This window comes from Branchiostoma floridae, chromosome 5 (genome assembly GCF_000003815.2).
Source record: "Branchiostoma floridae strain S238N-H82 chromosome 5, Bfl_VNyyK, whole genome shotgun sequence".
In the NCBI taxonomy this organism is placed as follows: Eukaryota; Metazoa; Chordata; class Leptocardii; order Amphioxiformes; family Branchiostomatidae; genus Branchiostoma; species Branchiostoma floridae.
Genome location: NC_049983.1, coordinates 26546532 through 26568961, shown reverse-complemented (window position 1 = coordinate 26568961; position 22430 = coordinate 26546532). Strand labels below are relative to the sequence as shown.

Genomic DNA, 22430 nt, shown 5'->3' with positions numbered 1-22430 from the left:
AAGTAAAATAGTTGAGGATGAAGCAACCTCAGTGATGGACAGAGAGACAAGCGTCAGAGTCTGACTGGAAAGGACCCCAGGGAAGGATGGTTTAGTGTGTAGAAGACAAAGAGAGAAGAATAAAAGCTATGGACTGCATCAGAGTGTGTCTGGAATCCTTTCAATGTTAAAGGACTTAAACGGGCTTGCAATAAATTGTACTCAGTAAGTATACGAGTTGAAGACAAAGAGTACTTAGTAGGGCTGGGTACCGGAAATTCAGGTCCATGTATGGTTTAGGTGTGGTCCAGGTCCGGACCTGAACCTGGTACACCGTACCGGTACCCTGGTACACAGTACTGGTACCCACCCCTAGTACTCAGTAACTATAGGAGTTGAAGACAAAGAGTACCCAGTAGGGCTAAGTAATGGTACAGAAAATTCAGGTCCAGGTCCGGCCCAGCTCCAGAGGATTAGGTCCAGGTCAGGAGCTGAACCTGGTAAACTGTAACGGTACCCTGGTACACCGCACTGGTACCCACCCCTAGTACTCAGTAAGTATAGAACTTGAAGATGAAGGTTACTCAGTAAGTATAAGAGTTGAAGATGAAGATTACTCAGTAAGTGTAAGAGTTGAGAATGAAGCATGGTGTACTCAGCAAGTATTGAAGAGTTGAGGATGAAGGTTAGTAAGTAAGTGTAAGAGTTGAGGATGAAGCAGAGTGTACTCAGTAAGTGTAAGAGTTAAGAATGAAGCGTAGCATACTCAGCAAATTTAAGAGTTGAAGATGAAAGTTACAGTAAGTAAGTATAAGAGTTGAAGATGAAGGGTACTCAGCAAGTATAAGAGTTCAGGATGAAGGTTACTCAGTATTTAACTTGTAAGATATGAAGATGAAGGTTACTCAGTAAGTATAAGAGTTGAGTATGAAGAGCCGATCCTCCTCCTTCTTGATCCATCGCAGCAGCTTGTTGATTGCGTTGATGGCGGCCGGTTTGGTGACCAGCGGGCCAAAGGTCGCGTACAGCTCAAACCCTGAGGTGATCTGGGAACAAGAACAGCAAATCCTACATGTTAGACAAGAGCAAGTTAACTTGTCGGTTCTTAGACCTGAAAAGAATAAACTTCACTGCTCAGGTGAATACGACTTTATGAGTACCAGTAGCTTTCACTAGGGATGGCCTTTGGATGGGGTGTTAAGCTGGAGGTCCCGCGTATGAGAAGAGCCACACCTCAAGTCTTTTCAAGTAAAGAACCCAACATATCTACACTGGTACAATTATGCAAGTGTGAGTTTGATCGCCAGTCGAGTCAGAGATTAAAAATGGTACATGCTGCTTTCTCAGCTAGGCACTCATTTGAGAAAGAGTATGGTCATTGAACACAATAATTATTACAACAACTTCCTGCTGTAGTGATTGTACAAACTTGTGTGGCCCAGGGTTACAGAAAAAGAGGTGTGTGCAGCCTAATGCATTATTTGGTGTTGGAAGGACTTTAACTTTCTTGAATTTACTGATGATTGTTAGGTTCTAATTTTGTGTGAGTTCATCAAACCTTACTCAAAACTGGTGTGTTACACCTTGAGGCAGATTAATGGCTAAGCTGCTAGGGTGAACATGCTAAACAGAGCCACTTGGAAGTGTAAAGTGTAAAGACTAGCCAACTGCTGCCTACCCGTGTCAGGGACCCCCGCAGCAGTATAGTCAAATACTGATTACAGACTACCATGTACGTACCCATCCCAGCATGGTCTCCTTGAGCTCTAGCAATGTGTGAGTGGATCAAACCATACATGTACCATTAATTGGTCTTACAGTACAAAACTGGTCTGTTACCTTGAGGCAAATTAAAGGCTAAGCAAAACAAACCCCTCCATGTACGTACCCATCCCAGCATGGTCTCCTTGGACCCCACATGGAAGAGAATCTTGAGGGGCCGTGCGGAGTTGTGGACCCTGTGGTGCAGGTATTGGTACATCCCGAACAGCCGATGCCTCTCGCCTTCCTCTGTAACACAAAGAATAGGATAGAGTTCATGCAAAACAGCAGTTACTCGAGCAACTAATAATATTGTGGAAACGGTGAAATATTTCAGGTAGCAATCCAGTAAGTTTCGTCAATGACTTTGCATATGCAGGCTATTCCAAGGACCACTCGCCTAAATTGGGTGGATCTAATTTCAAGCTGGTGTATTGACCAGTATAGGGTGCCTCTATAGTGTACTCACACTCACAAGTATAGGGTACTTCTTGTCTAGAGCTGGTGTACTGACCTGTATAGGCCTTTGACAATCAATCAATCGTTCACAGGCATCATAGTCTGATGGCTGATGCATATTGTGGCTACAGACATCCAAACTTCAAGCCAGGTTGATTTGTACTGACCAGAATAGTGACTACAGGGTGCCTCTATTGTATAGTGTGCTGTACACTATAGTCTATACTCCAGTACCTCTTGTTCAGATTTGGTGACCTGTACAGTGTCTCTATACCATACTAACCTGTATAGGGTGCCTCTAGTTCCGAGCTTGTGTACTGAGCGGTGGACTTGGACTTGTACATGAAGTGTCTGAGGTCCGGGATGCCGATCTGCGCGACCTTGTACGACCCCTTGGCGAGAGACTCGCGGATGGCCTGCAGGCAGTTGTACTTGTTCAGACGCGTCACGATCTTCTGTCGCGCCTCCGACAGCTCGAAGAAAACGTCCCTGTCGGCGGATAGTAGCAGCAGGCAGGCGGAGCATTCCTCGTCCAGGTAGGACAGGTGTGCATGGAGATACCTGCAGGTACAGGTACAGGTGTTAACACAAGGTAGGACATGTGTGCATGGAGATACCTGCAGGTACAGGTACAGGTGTTAACACAAGATAGGACACGTGTGCATGGAGATACCTGCAGGTACAGGTACTGGTGTTAACACAAGGTAGGACAGGTGTGGGTGGAGATACCTGCAGGTATGAGTACAGGTGTTAACACAAGGTAAGACATGTGTGCGTGGATATACCTGCAGGTACAGGTGTTAACACAAGGTAAGACACGTGTGCATGGAGATACCTGCAGGTACAGGTGTTAACACAAGGTAGGACACGTGTGCATGGAGATACCTGCAGGTACAGGTACAGGTGTTAACACAAGGTAGGACACGTGTGCATGGAGATACCTGCAGGTACAGGTACAGGTGTTAACACAAGGTAGGACACGTGTGCATGGAGATACCTGCAGGTACAGGTACAGGTGTTAACATAAGGTAGGACAGGTGTGGGTGGAGGTACCTGCAACAGGTACGGGTATCAATCCAGGTAAGCAGGTGTACATCTATGTTTGCTGTGACCATATGTCACCTTCCACTCTTTCACTTTCAGGATTATATTGTAATTTCTCATTCAATTTTAGGCCTTAGTCATGCCTTTTCCTTCTCTTTCTCTGTTATAATATAATTTGTCTGACCCTAAGGCCTTGCATTCCCATTATGACAGCAATTTGCACAAGTAACTACAACAATAAAGAAAGACATACACGTAAGTGTAAGTAACAACTTAACAATTCCCTTTGGATGCATTAAGAGCCTTTGTGATAAAAGGGAAAACAAACCCGTTAGAGTTGAACTTTGGCAGACAGATGGGCGTCCACGACTCTGCGGACTGGAAGGACGTGGAAGCGTCCACCAGGTTAAACACGAGATGGAGGTCCGCGGGGTGGAGGCTGTGTTCCTTCATCCTCACCACGGTAACCAGCTGATTGTCCCGCCCTACCAGGATGGCGAACACCAGGTCCTTGGCCTTACACTGCGCGATGCTCTGTCCGATAATGTCGCGTACCGAGCTCGCCAGCGGCAGGCACCGCACAGCGCTCAGCAGAAACATGGCGTCCCGGTCCATCAGGTTGATGAGATTGTCTAAGAACTTCTCTGTTCCCGTCAGAAGTCTCCTCAGGTCGTAGTTGCTCTTCTTCTCGAAGATCTTGCTGAGCTGGCTGAAGGTTAAGACGCTGATGATCTGGTTGTACACGTAGGTCAGGTGCAAGAGGAGCTGCTGGGTCGACTCCGCGCTGTGAGACACGCAGACCAGGATCACGGGAGGTCTGTTCAGGAACACGAACTTGTGGCTGCCTGCGATCATGAACCTGTGGAAACAAAAGAAACACACGCTGTGAGACACGCACACCAGGATCACGGGAGGTCTGTTCAGGAACACAAACTTGTGGCTGCCCGCGATCATGAACCTGTGGAAACAAAAGAAACACACGCTGTGAGACAGAAACATACGCTGTGAGACACGCACACCAGGATCACGGGCGGTCTGTTCAGGAACACGAACTTGTGGCTGCCTGCGATCATGAACCTGTGGAAACAAAAGAAACACGCGCTGTGAGTCACGCACACCAGGATCACGGGAGGTCTGTTCAGGAACACAAACTTGTGGCTGCCTGCGAATCAGTGCGATCATGAACCTGTGGAAAGGAGAAACATACGCTGTGAGACAGAAACACACGCTGTGAGACAGAAACATACGCTGTGAGACATGCACACAAGGATCACGGGAGGTCTGTTCAGGAACACGAACTTGTGGCTGCCTGCGATCATGAACCTGTGGAAACAAAAGAAACACACGCTGTGAGTCACGCACACCAGGATCACGGGAGGTCTGTTCAGGAACACAAACTTGTGGCTGCCTGCGATCATGAACCTGTGGAAAGGAGAAACATACGCTGTGAGACAGAAACACACGCTGTGAGACAGAAACATACGCTGTGAGACACGCACACAATGATCACGGGAGGTCTGTTCAGGAACACGAACTTGTGGCTGCCTGCGATCATGAACCTGTGGAAACAAAAGAAACACACGCTGTGAGTCACGCACACCAGGATCACGGGAGGTCTGTTCAGGAACACGAACTTGTGGCTGCCTGCGATCAAGTTAATCCTCTTGTCCAAAGATCTATTTGTACACTATACACATGCATACTACATGTACCATATTTTCACCTCATGTTATACAGTAGACATGCATGCATAGTAGACATCTATAGTTGACCATAAACACTAGACCAATTTCTTACCTGATGTTCCTGCACAAACAAGACTGATCAATACTAACAATAGATCTACTCCAGTAGACCATACACATTACCAAATATATACTCAACTGATGTTATCATCGTTTTCCTGTACAAATGAGACCTGCACAGTATGGAACCCTCGACCCTCTGATCCATATAGCTCTACTTGTAGACCATAAACATTACCACATACTCACCTGATGTTACCTGTACAAACAAGACTTGCAGGTGAGAATGGAAACCTTGGTCAACCCTCTGATCCACAGACTACCAGTAGTACCAGTAATAGTAATACACACCTGATGTTATCATCGTTGTCCTGTACAAACGAGACCAGCGCTTGCATCACACCCATCGTGGTAACCAGCTTGTCCTCGTTCCCGTGCCGCGTGTAGATGGGTTTACCTGCCTCGCTGAGTATGAAGACGTGTTTCTGTCGCTGTCTCCACTCCGGGCTGTAACACTCCTCCTCAACGTGCTGCGGCCGGTCCCTGTTTCCTAACATACTGTTCGACCGGTCCTTCCCTTCTGCCGATGACACTTCCTCTTTCGGCGTTTCCCTCCCCTCGTCGCTGGGAGTCGTGCTTCTGTCATCGATACTCAGTTCTCTCGCGGACTGCTCGATTTCGTTTTTCGTTTTGTCCTTTTCATCTTTCCCGCGGTGGTACTGCTCGTCTATCGCGACGTTTATGTCCTCGTAAGACTCGGCGGCGATGAGCATGTGATCCTCGCTTGCGCCTGGTGCACCTTCCTCCACAAGGTCGTCCGGTGTGACCTCTTCAAGGTCGTTAGGAGGGAGTGGTTGCACTGGGAGCGTGGGTTCTGTCAGGGCGGCCATCTTGGAGCCAGTCAGTCACTGGAGCAGCAGAGAGAAAATATAGGAAAGTGATCAGAGATGGCAGACTCTACACATGGTGCACATCCTAGCAGAACACACAGAAAAGGCACTTCACACATAGAGAGACACACACACAACACCTACACATGCACACACAGACACACTCACAAACACACATATACACATTAAAAAACCTGGCACTCAGAGAGGGAAGACTTCAGCCCTTAAGGCCCCATTTACGATGCCAAAGATCAAAATGTTTTGATTTCTTTGGCCAAGGAGACTCTTGGCTTACAAACTGCAAACAATGCGACTGTAAATGGTTTGCATTTTGCATTCACCATGCAAACTTGCACGGTGAGTTACACCCATGTGCAAACTGTTTTAGTTTGTTGAAATAAAAGCATAGTATTAGTTTGGTAATGCAATCCCTCCCGCAAGGTTGTTGTGATCCTACAGAGCCTTATACCTCTATGTCAGATTCTTGGTCTTCCATCTGCACTGTACCGCTGCAAAACTACTAAGTACTACGAGCTATAATCAGTTTAGTTTCCTGTTGAACAGTTTAACTATCTTTGTTTTTCAATCAATCCATTTTAAATCAATCTATCTAATTATCAGACCTACCATTAACAAAACAATGATATCCTATTGATGAAGATGAATTCTTAATTAAGACAACAATGAAGATGATGAAGAAGAATACTTAATTTGTGAACACATTTCTCAGTTAGTTATGTCGGATAAAAATATACCTCTAAAATACCTATAAAACACAATAGCTAATCTATTGTACTGTAGTGCGTGTTAAATGCAGTCTGAGAATTATATATATATATATGTATAGGTGGGAACTAAAATTACGTCTTGGTGCCTTCGTAAACAATATATATATATATATTTTTAAATGCGGCTTCAGAGGAAAAGGCGGGGCACAACTGAGAGATCACGAGAGAAATTATTTACCGGTCTGACCGGAACTGGGGGAGATTTTTATCACCTAACTCTGACATAATCTGACAAAATAACACAAAAACTGCAAGGATTTTGTGTGTAGAATCTTACAAACCTGTTAAAACCGTAATCGGTTGGCGTGGGACGTCTTAAACCCTTCGAGATGTGAGAACTTTGCGGTGACAGTCGCGAACTCGACATGTTAGGCCGCCATGTTGGATCCTTCCCGTGATCCAAACTCATCAGGACGTGCCATGAGTGAAATGGGGCGAAAAAAGACATATATTTTGATATCATATAAAAGTTTGATCTTTGTCCTCACCTATATTGAGTATCTAAATAAGATTTTGCATTATCTAATTGTAATTTCTATTCATCATGTTTGTCTAAATATTGGTAAATGGTTGTCTACATATTCATAAAACACCCCTATTTTAGTGTGGACTTTACCAAGTTTCTAAAACCGGAAATGGAGGCGTGACTTCCTGTGAAAACTTTGGTACAGAGAAAGGAGAAAGTCCGGACTTGTGGGGAAGTTTCCTCCTCAAATAACTCTTTCTCTGCCGTCTTGGTGCCTTCGTTAACAAGTCTACGGCCTAGAAAGACTTTTTTTACTAAGGTTTTGCGCCGTTGGATTTAGTAGAAACCGACTGTCCGGATGTTTTTATGCAGTTGTAGTCGCCGGAGGAAGGGGGTTACATGGCCGCGGGTCGGGGTATGATTAGAACGAGAATTTCCAGTAGAAGATCCTAACCAAAATGCAGTCTAAGGAGAGCCTGCAGGCCTTCGTGCGGACGGTGGAGGAACTGGAGAAGACCTCCGCGGACGGGGTGGACGGGTTCGCCCGGGAATTCGCGGTAAGTTAAAACTTCGCTTGTTTTTTTTTGTGGGTCGATTTTTTTCAGGTCCCGATTTCCTGTTTCCACCACTTCCGCGTCTACCACCCGCCTGACTGTGGGTCGCCAGGCGGAGCGCGACGCGCTATGTTTGGGCAAAACTACTTTCAGTTTCCCGCTAGAAGGAATGGGCTAAAAACCAACACCGTTGAAAGATATGTTCAACTGTCTATTTACTGTTTCTACAGTATTTGCCAACTCCGTAACGTGGTATGGTTTTGTAAGTTATTTGCGGTCCAACTTAAATAGGGCGTCAAAAAAACAGCATTCTAACTGACAAACCTTCAGCAAACGATACAAAACCATCAGGAAATGGCACGTTGTGGCTGTCATCACATAAGGGCATACTGAAACGCCGACATGTTTCCCGGCTGACACATGCAGCGGGCTGACAGCAGGTTGTTCAATGGTGCGTGAAGACTCCCCATGATGACAACACGTCCTGCTGATAGTCAGGCCCCAAACATAACAGATGGGGAACGGACGTTTCTGTATCTCCACTGCTCAAAGTTGCCTTACATTGTACCATGTACAAATGTTGCGCAATAAACTTTATTCATTCATTCATTCATTCATGATCTCACAGGACTTGTCCCTCACATCGCCAGACTGTTCAATTACCAATCTCAAAGTCCTTCAGTACAGTATTTTTCTTTTCCCATAATACAAAACTATGGAACTCTCTCAATGACAACTGTTTGAACATCCCCATGATGACAACAGCAGCATCAGGACTGCAGCATGGCAGATGGGAAACGGACGGGCATGTTTCTGTATCTCCAATGCTCCATTATGTGTCCCTCCACTGACAGCCTTTCAGTGCAACTCCTCAACACGTTTTTTTTTCAATTTCCGATCTCAAACTCAAAGTCCTTCTACAGCAATAGCTTCTTTCCCCAGACTGCCAAACTCTGGAACTCTCTCGATGACAACTATTTCCCTCCTGTCTGTAACCTATTATTATCAGCTTTCAAAAACAAAGGTTCACCGGCAATCACTGCTATCCGTGTTTCTCAAGTTTGCAGATGAAACAGTTTTATGAAATTGTACATTTGTACAATTGTACCTCCTTGGTTCCACACTAATAATAATACACAAACATTTCATTCTATACAATGATAGTTTCTCCATTGCCATTGGGGAAAGTCGGTAGCTACAGTCCATCACTCTGACCCATGTGCCACTTCACTGTGTCTCTCTCTGTCTTATCATTGGGTACAGAATGGCCAGACTTAGGGGTGATTCCCACAGACTTTTAACGCCACATATTTTATACCATTCCTGGAGGAAGTTAGTACATGTAGCTATTCCCATAGTCCATCTTTTTGACCCACGTGTCACTGTCAGTGTATCCCTGTCTCCATTGAGTCCAGAAGGGTCAGGGGTGATCCCATGGTCTAGTAATGCCACATAGTTTGACTACTGGAAGGCCATGGCTGTAACTTACATGGTCACATTCTCACCCATGTGCCACAGTAACTGTGTCTATGTATTAACCTTTAGCATACCAAGGTACTGTAAATGCAGAAACTTTTGCGGTGGATTAATGTTCGCGGTTTTCGCGGAGGCCGCCTTACCGCAAATTCAAATCCACCACGAACATTATTCCATAGCAGTAAGACTAAGAGACTACAGTGCATGTTGCTAATAACCGCAAACTTAAAACCACCGCGAAAAGTTCCGAAGTTTTTCCCGCTACCGCAAAATCAAATCCCCGCGAACTCAAATGCATTTACAGTAGCTGTTTAAATTTGGTCCTCAAATCTCTCTTGGTTATACGGGTTAAGCAGCAGGGAGAGGGTTAACTTGAGAAGGGTCAGGGGTGACTCTATACGACGAGTAGTGCACATACATGTAGTTTGACCATTGCTGCCGGAGGAAGTGGTAAGCGTAGTACATGGTCAGGGGCCCGTCTGACCCATGTGTGACTGTAACTCTGCCTTATGGAGTCGTAAAGGGTCACGTACTGATACATGTACTACGTGTTAGTAAGTCACATACATGTACAGTAGTTTCATTGTACTGTGTTTTATAAAACTTGGTCAGGCTTACCGTAAATTAATTTCTTTTGCAGGAGAATTGGAATTTAAGGCCATTTTCATTTATTTGTCAAAGGGATTTTCCTGAGCTCTTTTAGTTTATGTTCACTGTCACTGTTGAACTATACAATCACATAATAAAACATTGCTGCAAACATTTTTCATGATAAATGGAACCAACCAATGGGATCATCTAGTGCAATCAACAGGGTGTTCGATTCACAACCCAGACGTTCTGGGTTCGAATCTGTTGATGTGCCGTCGATCTTGTGTCCTTGGGAAAGGCACTTAAACAAGACTTTCCTCACTTCACTCAGGTTAAAATGAGTACCTAGTGTCAGTTAGGGCCGTCCCTTGGATAGGACGTTAAATGGAGGCCCCATATTCGAGGACAGCCACACCTCGAGCACGTTAAAGAACCCGCCGCACTTATCGAAAAGAGTAGGGGACCTTCCTGGTGTGAGTGTACAAATAAATCCGTCTGGATATGCAGCTTGTACTAGTACTGTTCAGTACAAACCTGGTGTGTTACGCCTTAAGGCGATTTACCGGGTATACAAAACAAACAAAACAAAAAGCCACTTGAACTTTTCAAGATTTATGTTTCCTCACATGTAAATCATCTGGCGCATCCCATGATATTGAAAGGGTCGACAGGGTGACTGTCACACCAGTACAGTACTTTAGAAGTATTTGCATGTCGTCATGACCAACCCACAGTCAAGCGGAGCAGAGCAGAAGCAGAACTCGAGGATTGTGTGACAAAACAAAAGTCAAGTAGAAAGAAAGAAAGAAAGCAGGAAGTATTGCGAACAAAAGAGGGTAGGGACAGGTATGTGTGATAGGGGCTGATTATGCTGATCAAGGACAGATAAGAATAAAACATGTCTAGATAACAAGGCTTGAAATATCTTCCTGCATCTTGTAACTTGAAAAAAAAAGTTGGGATTGTAGAATACACACAACTAGTATTCCGTATCATCCGAGGTGCCAGCTGACCGCAGGTACAAATGTAGGATTGGCCGATGGGTGAAGGGTAGGGGTGGGTACCGACAGTACCGGTATAAAACCGTTTTTTTTCTTGTTGGTCCAGAAAAAAATCCGTGGATCAGATTTTGGACTGATTATGTCATACCCACCCATACGCATGTGCTAGAAGTTAAACAAAATGTAAGGCAAGTTCAAGTTCTAGTCCAAGGTTTTTGTCAAAAGATAAGTATAACAGATTCCTTACTTTTTTTATGATAGGGACCAAGCAACAGATTCAGTATTTCCCTTTTCTTTCACGCAAACCAGAATGTGCCATATGGCAGTCTAGAGCTTCTGTTGGAGATAATGAATAAAGCCTGTGGTCTAACAATATTAATTGTTTGGCATGCACATGTCAGGTTATACATAATTCATGAAATGGTAGGAAGAAAGAAGGAAGGACAACTAAACATGATCCATAAAGATCGATAAGTTGCAAAGCCTGCATAAAAAATGTAGCATCTTTAAGTTAGTAATTATTACATGTGTGAACATCCACACTCACACCTCTTCCTCATTTCTCTAATCTCTTCTTTTGCAATTTTGTATAGGGTTTTTATTTTGTCAGAGAAACAAGTAGTTTAACTAGAGAAGCCTGTGCATGATGGCTGACATGAAAATGTCACCTCATCAACTCACAAAAGGCCTGCATCTGTCCAATGATGACAATCTTGGTTTGCCTACTAGTAGAGTCGAGCCATATTATACAAGTGTATAATAGAGTGTTTGTCTGCTCCCAATGGTCGCTTAGCTCTAGGAACCAGTGCAGGGTTGGACAAGTTTTCTGAAGTTTAGGTAAGCACATAAAAAAATTTACTTGCCTGAACAAATTTTCCAAAATTCAAATGTCTCTTTTGTATGCATTTTCACTTCCAGCAATGAAATTTTTATCATTGCCTCTGTTTTTCTAGTATGTTGATCATTGCTTGAAGTCATGACTGTCAAAAATATCAAGTACATTTTGTATATATCAAAACCTCACTCAATAGAAAAATCTTACTTGCCCGATTGGGCATGAGGGGTAGATCGTGCACTTGCCAGATAGCCACTTTCACTTGCCCTGGACAATAGGGCTAGAGGACTTGTCCAACCCTGAGCAAGGCTGGGGTCCAGACTAGAGTTCGTGCGAGATGAAAGTCCAGCGGGTTTCTCGGTAATGTGAAGTGGAGAGAGGGTTGTTACTATAGAAGATAAGCGTTGGACAGATGTTTGACTTGTGAGATATGATAATGGCAACCTTTGATCAGTGGGTGTGTGTACATATTAGTACTAACTATATGACTCTATAGATCTACTAGTAGTACTACTTCTACTACTAGAACATGTGCCTTTACCTGTCAAAAGCCCTGTCTATTTTCTTTTGTGTTTAAATTTAAATCAAACATAAAGTGAGGTCTGATAATGATATCTGGTAACCTTTGATCAGTGTGTGTGTGTACATATATATATAGTTTGTACTAGTACTAACTATATGACTCTAGTACTACTTCTACTACTACTAGTACTAGTACATGCACCTTTACCTGTCAAAAGCCCTGTCTACCTATTTTCTTTTGTGTATATGTTTAAATCAAACATAAAGTGAGATTTGAATGATATTGGTAACCTTTGATCAGTGTGTGATGTACATAATGTATTTGTACTAGTACTACACTGAGTGTACATGACTTACTACTATTTCTACTACTAGTACATGTACCTTTACCTGTCAAAAGTTCTGTCTACCTATTTTTCTTTTGTGTATATGTATGTATTTAGATCAAACATAAAGTGAGGTTTGATAAGGATATTGGTAACCTTTGGTCTGCGAGTGGTACATTGTACATGCATTGGCTTGTACTGTTGTACTGTATGGCTAGGATCTAATTGTAGGTCAGTCTATCTTTATGGTATTCATTTTAGGAAATATGGAAAATAGGTGTACAAACTCCATTAGGATTTTTTATGTTGGAAGCACTGTATTTCAATTGGTAAGTTAGTTGTTCATGTACAGTAAGGCCTCACAATTGTAATATAAAAAGGACCTCCTATCCCTCTCTTTCTTTCCCTCACTCATTGATTCTGGGTGTTTGAAACAATACTGAAATATCAATACATCCATTCCATGAAAAGATTCCAAGACTGACAAATTAAGCTCATGAAAATAAAGTCATTAGCAGAAATAGACAATTATCTGAAACCTGCCAACTCCAGAGAGCTAATTTGGATAACAGGGCACAACAGCTGTCACGGCTGTGTCCCACTCGGTGTATTGGTTCAGTGGGGCTTACTCTATAGTTAGTGGGGTCATGCCCATTTTCCTTGTTGGGCCACAGTAGTTTGATTCATTGCTTCTCTGATTTAAAAGAAGTGATACCGAACCGGAAGATCAAAATTGAAACTGAGCTTGAGGAAGTCTGTACCATACAATTGGGTTGCACATTTTCATTTATTTGTTTATTGGCTTGGCTGTTTAGAAGTATCAAGAAGGTTAAAATACACCTTTTTTTAACCTCCTTGTACACATGTATAGCCAGGCTGCCCAACAAGCTATTGTGGCTAGTATTAGTATTACAAAGGGCTAGCCCTGCTGACAGACAGAAACAATACAAATTTGACATGCATGGACAGAATAACAATTAATAACAACAATCTAACTTAAGTACACAAAGACAGTCATTTTCATTGATTGAATATATATAGTCCAATATAGTATCAATTTTTCTTCTGAAACCTGTTTTTACCTCATCCTCTTGCTTATCTTTATGCTTTATCTCTGAACTGTCAACAGGGGATCATTGCAACAGATAAGCATGGCCACAGCATGTCTTTAAATAACCAGTTATCTGGAGATATCCCAAACATGCGGACCTCTCACCATGTCCCTCCCCTTCCACACGTCATAAACACCACGGAGACACAGTGGGAGGTGACAGTTTGTCAGACTGACTACGCTAGCAAACATCATTAAAAGAAAATAATTTGCCAACAGAGTTTTGCTACCAGAGGATTTTTTTTTACCAACCTTTATTAACATTCACATAACATTCACATAACATTATTAATACACAAAATGTAATTGCGATCAGGCTGTTCATGACCTTTTCAAAGCTATTTTTATTGTATTATTTACCCTGTTCTTAAAAACACAAAGTTTGGTTTCATGTTATATATACTGTAACAGTATTTTATCGTGAGGATACAATGTAACAGTGTGGTACTGGTAGTACGATCGCTTTCAATTACATCATACGAATCACATTTTCATTTTGCTACCAGAGGAGTTGGTCGCTGCGTTATCTAAGAATGGACTGACTCCCCTGGCCAATTTCCCAATTTAATTTTATATGAATTCTACCATCTCCACACCCCTCTAGGAGAGCTCAGTGGAGGCTAATAAACACCACTGATGCTCAGGGTGGCAGTTTGTCAGCAGGTGCAGGGGTCATGTCGGGTCACAGCTTGACCCCTCCCAGTTGATTTCCCAGCTGAGGCACTTCTTACAATTCAATTTGTGATGTGAAGGTTTCCAGATCTGTTGGAATGATATTTATTGCATTTTTTTTTACCAGGGTGGGCTTAATGCTGCAGTCGTTAGTTGAAAGACAGGAATCGACACATGCACGCACACACAAACATAAATACACACACACACACACACATACACATAGGGATGTGTACCGGTACAGTGTACCGATACAGTACCGGTACAATCAATTAGGTACAGATACAAAAATACCGGAACCCTGGTGTACCGGTACTGGACCTGTATCTAATTAGTGCAAGCCAGGCAGGATAACAGGTTAGGGGATGGCCACTTTGACACTTAAAATTACTGTGAAATCACCATAGCAGTCCTGAGCCCCAGTGAGGGAAAAGCAACAAGGGTCGATTTTTTGTTGCATCATGTGTCTACCATAATAATACCATAATAAACATGTTTTTATTGGTTCAAACATGCTTCTACCCATTTTAATACATTGATTTGCCGTTATAACATATCATAATATAATATTATGATATAATATTCAATGCCATGCATTTCGGTCCGGACTCATTAGGTCCGGACCTGTACCTAAACCTCTGGATTCGAATCCGGACCTGTACCTAAACGTGGGTTTAGGTACGCATCCCTACATACACACACACGTACATACACATACACACACATGCACATACACATGCACATGCACAGACACACACACGAACAGATACATACACACACATACATACACATTAACATATGCATACGCACAAGTACCCACCCACACATATACATTTGTACATGTACACACACAGTGACACATAAATTCGCATGCACACATGCACACACACACTCTCACAAACACATACACATTCTAGTACACAAATACACCTTCTGGAGTTCTTATAGTTATACTGAAATTTCTACCAACTCCTGCTTTTGAAAGCTCAGAAGCACCCATCTGTGGGTGTGTCCTCCTGTGACCTCGTGTATTGCGGGGGAATTGTTTGTTGTTTCCCAGCCTTGAGTCTCCCTACCCCAAAACGTGACGATTGTTCGCCGGCCACATTTCTACAGACCTGGCCTGAGGCGGTGATTATACAGGCACTTCTGACATGGCAACAATGCCGCCTGACGTCTGAAGAACAGTCCTCCTTACATGCTGCTTAGGTGCAACTATTGTAGTTATCAGTCTAAATGTCAAGCGCTTGGTTCAAGAAAAGTCTTAATTATATAGGATAGATATCATTTCAATGATTTGTACAAAATGCGTCATAGTATAATTTCATAATTCTATAGTTTTGAGAATTTGCTTTGTTTTGATCCTGTGACCTTCAAAATATCAACAATGATGATGTCCATGTATACTTAGTACAAAGGAAAAGTCCTTGAAACTAGCGTAGTCATAATGTTGAGTGCATGGTTTTTCAGAAAAGAACACAATTTATTTAGTTATAAGGAAAGACATTCTAATGATATGTACCAAACATTATATGAATGTGTCATGGTATAATGTTCTAATTGTTTAGTATTGAACATTTGCTTTGTTTGGATCTTGCGACCTCAAAATGTCAGCATGGTAATTAAGTGGCATCAACAATGCAAAGTGACGTCAGCAATATCCAGTTGTCCTCAGTAGTGTTACGGAAATGTCCTTGAGAATTTGAAGAAACTTGGTCAATTTTAAGAATGGAAAGCAAACATATATATAAAAAAAATGTTGTAGCATGTATTCCTTTTTAGATGAATGCTTCAAAGTCTGCAATATCCAGTTGTCCTCAGTAGTGTTACGGAAATATCTTTGAGAATTCGAAGAAAGATCAGTTTTAAGAATAGAAGATTTAGGGAATTCGAAGCAAATATATACTAAGTGCATTGTACGTCGTTGCATTTATCTTTTAGATTCATGCTTTAACGAAGTACAATTTGTAGTATTCAAGGCCTCCTTCCAGTCAATAATTTCTGCTTGTTGTGACCTAATTAGTAACTGTTAAATTAGATGTTTGACAACCAAACAAAGACATTGCTGTTAGTGTTACCTTGAACTTGAGAACATCTACAAACATTGTTTTTTTCTAATCAAGGTAATTATTTTGCTTTGCTAATTATTTGTAAGGTAAACATGATCTGTTATTTCAATCCAGGCTGTGATAATTTTTTTTGCATTAATGAGAGTTACATAACAAGTATGCTGAGGCAGCACCAATGTAACATTGTGGTTCTTTGTTCTCAGACTGTCTAAAAAAGTAAAATCATAAACAGAAGAAAATCTGTCCGCACACTTGTGTACAAACTATTTTCATATTGAGCTCCAAACGACATGATGGTAAACTTCCAGTGCAGCACTTTTTTTAAAAATTTAATCTCAAAGAACCACCAGATCGAATTGATGTAGCCTGAATGTACATGTACGCCCCCCCCCCCCCCCAACTTTTGATGTGAGGATTTCAGGCTGACCTCACTTCCCCTGACTCTGTGCCAGACCCAAGTCCTTATATAGACCCAAACATCCACAGGGCCACCCAGATAGCTATACAGTGATGGTAAGTTTAGAATGGAAAAGATTTGATGCTATCAGACAATTTTAGAGAAATAATTATTGTCATTTATTCCAGACAAATTCTTCAAGTCAGATTATCAGTATTTAACCCCAAGTTGTGTCAGGGAGTCGGTTTCAGTGTTAACTAACGACTACTGTCACCACAGCGAAGCGTCGCATGGCAGTACATGTATACTGTTGTCAATGTGAAGTGGGCCTTATTCTATTCTGTGAAGACGTAGTACTTCTTCAATGGAATTTATCATGTAGTGTCAACAACTTTTAATCTAAATCTTTGATATCGTCTACAGTCACTTCATGATTGGACTGTCTGTTGTACTACAATATGTTGGTCTCAGATGAACTTTGATGCAGACATGATGAGTGAAATCAATGTTTTCTCCTGTGTTTTCCCAGAAACTGAAGCAGCAGTCGATGCAGTACAAGTTAGACAAGACCTACTCCACCACTCATGGAGAGAAGGAATGTAACAGGAGGAAAAACAGATACAAGGATATCTTGCCATGTAAGAAAGGACATTCATTCATTCTTTCCTTTGTTCATTCACTCATTCATTCATTCCTTTCATTCATTCATTCATTCTTTCATTCATTCATTTATTCATTCTTTCATTCATTACTATGAGGCTTTATTCATGCCCTCATTTATTCATTCCATCATCCCTTTCTTCTGCCATTTATTTTTTCATTCATTTCTTCATTCATTCCTTTGAATGGATAGCTGATAAGGCATTTGCACAACAGAATATGAACCAGTTGATAATGAAGTGTTTGATGCATGTTACAGTTGACTACACCAGAGTTCAACTGTCAGAGGTCAAAGGATCACCAGGGTCAGATTACATCAATGCCAATTTTCTTAAGGTTTGTGATGTCATCTTCCTTTTTATTGATAGATACTCAACAAGAACTAAATGAAATCCAGCTAGCCTTCAAGGTACTACTAGAAATGTACTGTCAGGAAATAAGTACATAATAGTCCAATCTCAAAATTGCTGAATAGTCCAATCCAGGGTTTAACAAGTTTTCTAAAATTCACTTGTCCTATCGGGCAAGTACATGCAAAATTTACATGCCCGAACCAGCTTTCTGCTTGCCCAAAAATTTAAGTAACAGTTTTCACTATGTATTTTCACGTGCAGCAAATTAGAATTCTTTTATTATTGGCTCTATTTTTCTGTGTTGACCAATGCGTGATGTGGTAACTGTGATAAGCAACAAGTATATCAAAATCTCATGCAAAAATCTTACTTGCCCAATCGGACAAGCGGGGAAGGACGCTTTCACTTGCCGGGGACAATCGGGCTAGTGGACTTGTCAAACCCTGCAATCTCAAAATTGCTGAATAGAGCTGTTAGGACTTGAATCAAGAGATCAAATTTTAGAATAGCAGACAACCATCTCCAGTCATAAGCCACAGTGTCTAATTTTACATACTTCATAAGACCCTGGAACAATCATCCTCGGCAGTCACCAAACACTTTTCCTCAGTCGGTTATAGAGACCTACTTTGACCTGGATACTCAGAGACTTAGCTGCACTAGATATTAAATAACTGTTATTATGATAGTGAACATTATTTTCTGTACAACTTTTGCTATAATCTTGGTGGATTTTCCCCCCAGGGAGCGACGGGAGAGAGAACGTACATCGCGTCGCAGGCCCCGCTTCCCGCCACCGTGGTGGACTTCTGGAGAATGCTGTGGGAGTACAATGTCAAGGTCAGATTTATTGATTTATTGATCTCAAGACATGTGGGTAGCCCCTTCAACTTATTGGGGGTTGATTTCTAAGTACATAAATAACAAAAACGAAATGCCTGCATGGAACCTTTACCTAGTCCCATCCTCATGTCTGAGGGTCGGGGACTATGGTGGCATCCAGTACCAGCCTCCTCCACTCCCTCCTGTCTCTGGCTCTGTGGGAACACTCTGCCAGTGGCTTGCCCATCCATTCTTAGATGGAACCAAACTTCACAAAATGTTCTTTAATCGTGCCATAATGCGACAGGTTCTTGTTTTTTGCCAACCAGTCATCGGACAGATCGTTGACAATGATGTCTGAGTAGAGGAGATATCTCCTGTGTGTGTCCTTCCCCTTTTTCCTAGTCAGAGTGTTTCTAATGTTAATGCTTTAGAGGATTATGTATCAGAAAGGTTTCCTTATAGCAAATTAGAGACTGTAATTCAGATATGTGTATCTTTTGTCATGCCCTGGAATCACAATAGAAAAGAGTTCCTGGACCAGTATTTGTCTACTGTATCGCTGAGCTTTGCAAGTGGGTATTTATGAACATTAGACATCCTTGTGAACAACATTTATGACCAATGATGAATGAACTTTATCGCTTGACAGTCATACAATGTACAAAGCATTGCAACTTTCACTTTCACTTTTTATTTAACCAGGAGTAATACAGCTCAGGTCAAACCTAGACCTGTTTTTCAGGCAATCCTGGGCAGAAACAACACAATAACATTAGATAACAACACTAAACTAGAAAGGCCGGTATTTGCTTAGGAGCAAATTCAGCTATTTTCACTCCGCTCTCCCCTTTATGCAAAAATGGACTTTTCCAAAATTGAACTTGAAAAATCCAATGTGAGTACTGTACGGTAATCAAACTTTTATTTCTTTATTACAACACGCACACAGCATGCTAATGTTACACACATTAACAAAGCAAGCACCGTTTTACTTCAAGAAAAAAAAAAATTATGTCACAAACGGAAATTTTCTACAGATGCAACACGTTATGTGACCCTAAACGTTGGTATTACGTACCCACAGCAGACAATAGCGTGGTTATGATTAAAGTTTTCCTGCTTATTTACACAAGGCAAGGGCAATTACTGCACTTATTCAAGGTTGTCACAAGCATAACTAATCTTCATACAAGCAGACCTCTCCAAACAAACTGCACTACACTTTTAACTCTTTACCAAGATATGCTTATTAGCCGTTTTTAGCGAAGTGCAATTTAAAAAAAAATCCAATTGGATATCATGGCTGCTCTGCAATTACATTATCATTACAAATGCATATAAATGTATGCACATTGTATTCAGACAAAAAGGATCGCATTCTGTTTTTATACTTAAGCTTAGAGTTAATCAGCTAATACATTATATTGATGAACAAAGCTAATTAGCGACTGTATGTTTGCACGGAGTCTGTTTTGCATATCTAAATGTTTTGCATGCTTTTTGTCTGAAAAAAGGATGCAGCAATTGCAGTTATTATACGTCTGTTATAAACTTAACGTCCCATTTATTTTCCACATAAACTAATCAGTTTATGATTATCTAATTATTCTGATTAACTGTTTGTAGTACAGTGCATTACTAAATTACACAGCATATACCATGACGTGGTGTCTGAAAAGTCATAAAAACTTATTCATGCCTGTCATGAAATACAATGTTTGAACTCATGGTTGGTATAATAATATCTCTAATTGTCACTTAGTTTACTAGTTACAATATTGTCCCAAATAGCCTAATCATACATAAAGCTGGTGTTTCTGTCACAGTAACGCTTCTTGTACGTGACTTTGCTATCCTCTCCTTGGTGTCTGTTGATGCCACCTTTGTAGCCAGTTGACTATTGTGTTCCCTGACAGGCCAGACTTTGTGGCATTAGTTGAGTTCGAGCACCCGACCAATAATGAATTTAGCACTGTCAAATTGACACCCTCTATCAAGGCACAACCCCACCTGTCTGCACAACAGTCCTGGTGGTGAATCCTCTTCCTCCAGTAGAAAATAGAATAGAATACAATAATTAGTATTTCCTTTGTGTAATTTCATGTACTGCCACCCAGAGTAAAAGGAAGATCCTTTTTGTTTGTTGATTAGAAAAAAAGCCACACCTGATTACATATATTCTTGTACAACCAACCTGAATGGACAATTCACAACATAGTGTAACGTTTGTACTAGTAGATTTGCCCTTGAAAATCTGTACTATCATATAACGTTACTATGGAAGAGAACTACTGTACACTTTTCACCGATAATTAGTAGAATCATATCATAATGTTTAATTAGTAGAATTGTAAGATATACTCTGTATTCTTTCTTTTTTCGTTGCAGTTTAAAGTTGGCCCTACAAAATTGACTGTACTTTTTGTCGTGTCAATAAAGCTTGATGATACAATACTAGTACTGTCTCATCAGTCACTGCAAAGCGCAACAATATTCCATGCATGCGCTCCCACTTACCGCGGCATTCTGACGCTACGGTATCGCTTATCCAGACACTCTAAACGTGGGTAAATCAAACAAAAACTACACAATAACGACGACAAGTTACACAAATTTGTTACTGCGTTTGTGTATTGTTGCCAATTTTAAGATAAACAGTACAATTTTTCACTTACTTTTAACGGACTTCTTCCCGGCGACATATATGTACTCCCAGCCGCTAAGTTGAAAAACCCTTCCTCATTGGCTGTACCCGAGCTGACCAATCAGGTCATCGCTTCCGCTAAGTGTCGGGCGCATATTGGTTCCCTTCTAAATTCAATTAGCCACAATGCACAGCTGCAGGTAAACAGCTTACGTCACGCGCGGAAACGTCCATAACCATATATGGTGCAACGGACGCACGTGCAAACGTGACCATATATGGTTACACGCGCGAAACGCGAGCTCGGTGAAAATATGCGTAGATACCCCGCCAAATTGGCTTTTAAATGATTTTGAAGTGACGATTGGCCAAAAATAATACCGGGGTCCTTTTAATAAGTATCTCACGCAGTATCATACCAACTTTCAAGTCATCTGGACGTAATACCTGGGCACGGGAGACATGAATATACAGCCGGGCCAGAAAACGACCTTAAAACATCCCTAAAATCATTGTAAAGGTATCTATCAAGAAAATGAGAAAAACGGGTCTGGGTATTGGCCTACTGTACCCTTGTGCCAAATTTCAGGCCATTTGGTCCAGGAACGACGGAGAGGAATCACTTTAAAGGTCGCGACAGGAGAAAGAAAGAAAGAAGAAACCGTATGAAAACAATATTTTCACTCGAAGCGTACCTACGGTACGCGGAGTGAAAATAATAACAACAAAGCTGTAAAAGTATGGTTGCTAATCCACTGGTTGTAATTGGTGCCTAAATGTCCTAAACTTCATCATAACTGCAACAACTAATAGAAATGGTGTCATTTTGCAGGTTGTTATCATGGCCTGTCGGGAGGTGGAACAGGGAAAGGTAAGGAGAGATACTCAAATGTGTAAGATTCATATTTTGAAAGTGCTGTACATCTATTCTGACCAGGGCTCTAGCCAGCTCGACATTTTTCTCCGTCAGCTAATTCCCATTGTCGCGAAAACACTATTCCAGGAGTTAGAGAGACTGAACTGAGACCTTGAAAAACAGGTTTTAATGAGATTATCATATGCAAAAGGGCACAGACACACATTGTCAACAATCATAACAATAGCAAAACAAACAGTGTGTGGCTTTTACTGCCGTGGACGACGTCCCCAAGCCGCCTGTAGCTCCCACCAAGGAGCTTTTGTCAGATTTTTGTCCGTCAAAGTTGACGGATTGGTTTTAAAATTTTTCCGTCTCACGCAGCAAATTTCCGTCAATTGGCGGA

General features: G+C 41.6%; 2 protein-coding genes across 2 annotated transcripts in view; one reads left to right on the top strand and one right to left on the bottom strand.

The window, feature by feature from the left end:
* Positions 1–105: 105 nt before the first annotated feature.
* LOC118416673 (protein SAND-like) lies at positions 106–7079 on the bottom strand. The gene is made up of 6 exons (XM_035821843.1): positions 6948–7079; positions 5340–5896; positions 3572–4201; positions 2483–2760; positions 1868–1989; positions 106–1025 (listed from the first exon to the last, which is right to left on the bottom strand). Exons 2-6 carry the CDS (start codon positions 5876–5878, stop codon positions 885–887), a joined length of 1710 nt encoding a protein of 569 aa, XP_035677736.1. The 5' UTR covers positions 5879–5896; positions 6948–7079; the 3' UTR covers positions 106–884.
* Positions 7080–7278: 199 nt separating this feature from the next.
* The window catches only part of LOC118416388 (tyrosine-protein phosphatase non-receptor type 12-like), a 30824-nt gene continuing 15672 nt past the window's right edge, over positions 7279–22430 (top strand). The window contains exons 1-5 of the mRNA XM_035821484.1: positions 7279–7689; positions 17216–17324; positions 17606–17682; positions 18444–18539; positions 22001–22039. Of these exons, the coding sequence (XP_035677377.1) occupies positions 7591–7689; positions 17216–17324; positions 17606–17682; positions 18444–18539; positions 22001–22039 (420 nt within the window). The 5' untranslated portion in view covers positions 7279–7590. The remainder of the gene's footprint in view (positions 7690–17215; positions 17325–17605; positions 17683–18443; positions 18540–22000; positions 22040–22430) is intronic.

Bases quoted from the DNA above. Each gene is read 5' to 3' on its own strand.
- LOC118416673 (XM_035821843.1), bottom strand. From the start codon at position 5,878: ATGGCCGCCCTGACAGAACCCACGCTCCCAGTGCAACCACTCCCTCCT. The intron at 1,990-2,482 runs GTTAGTATGGTA...TTTGTGTTACAG, and splicing joins ACTAGAGGCACCCTATACAG to AGGAAGGCGAGAGGCATCGG. The intron at 1,026-1,867 runs GTACGTACATGG...TCTTGTTCCCAG, and splicing joins AGGAGACCATGCTGGGATGG to ATCACCTCAGGGTTTGAGCT.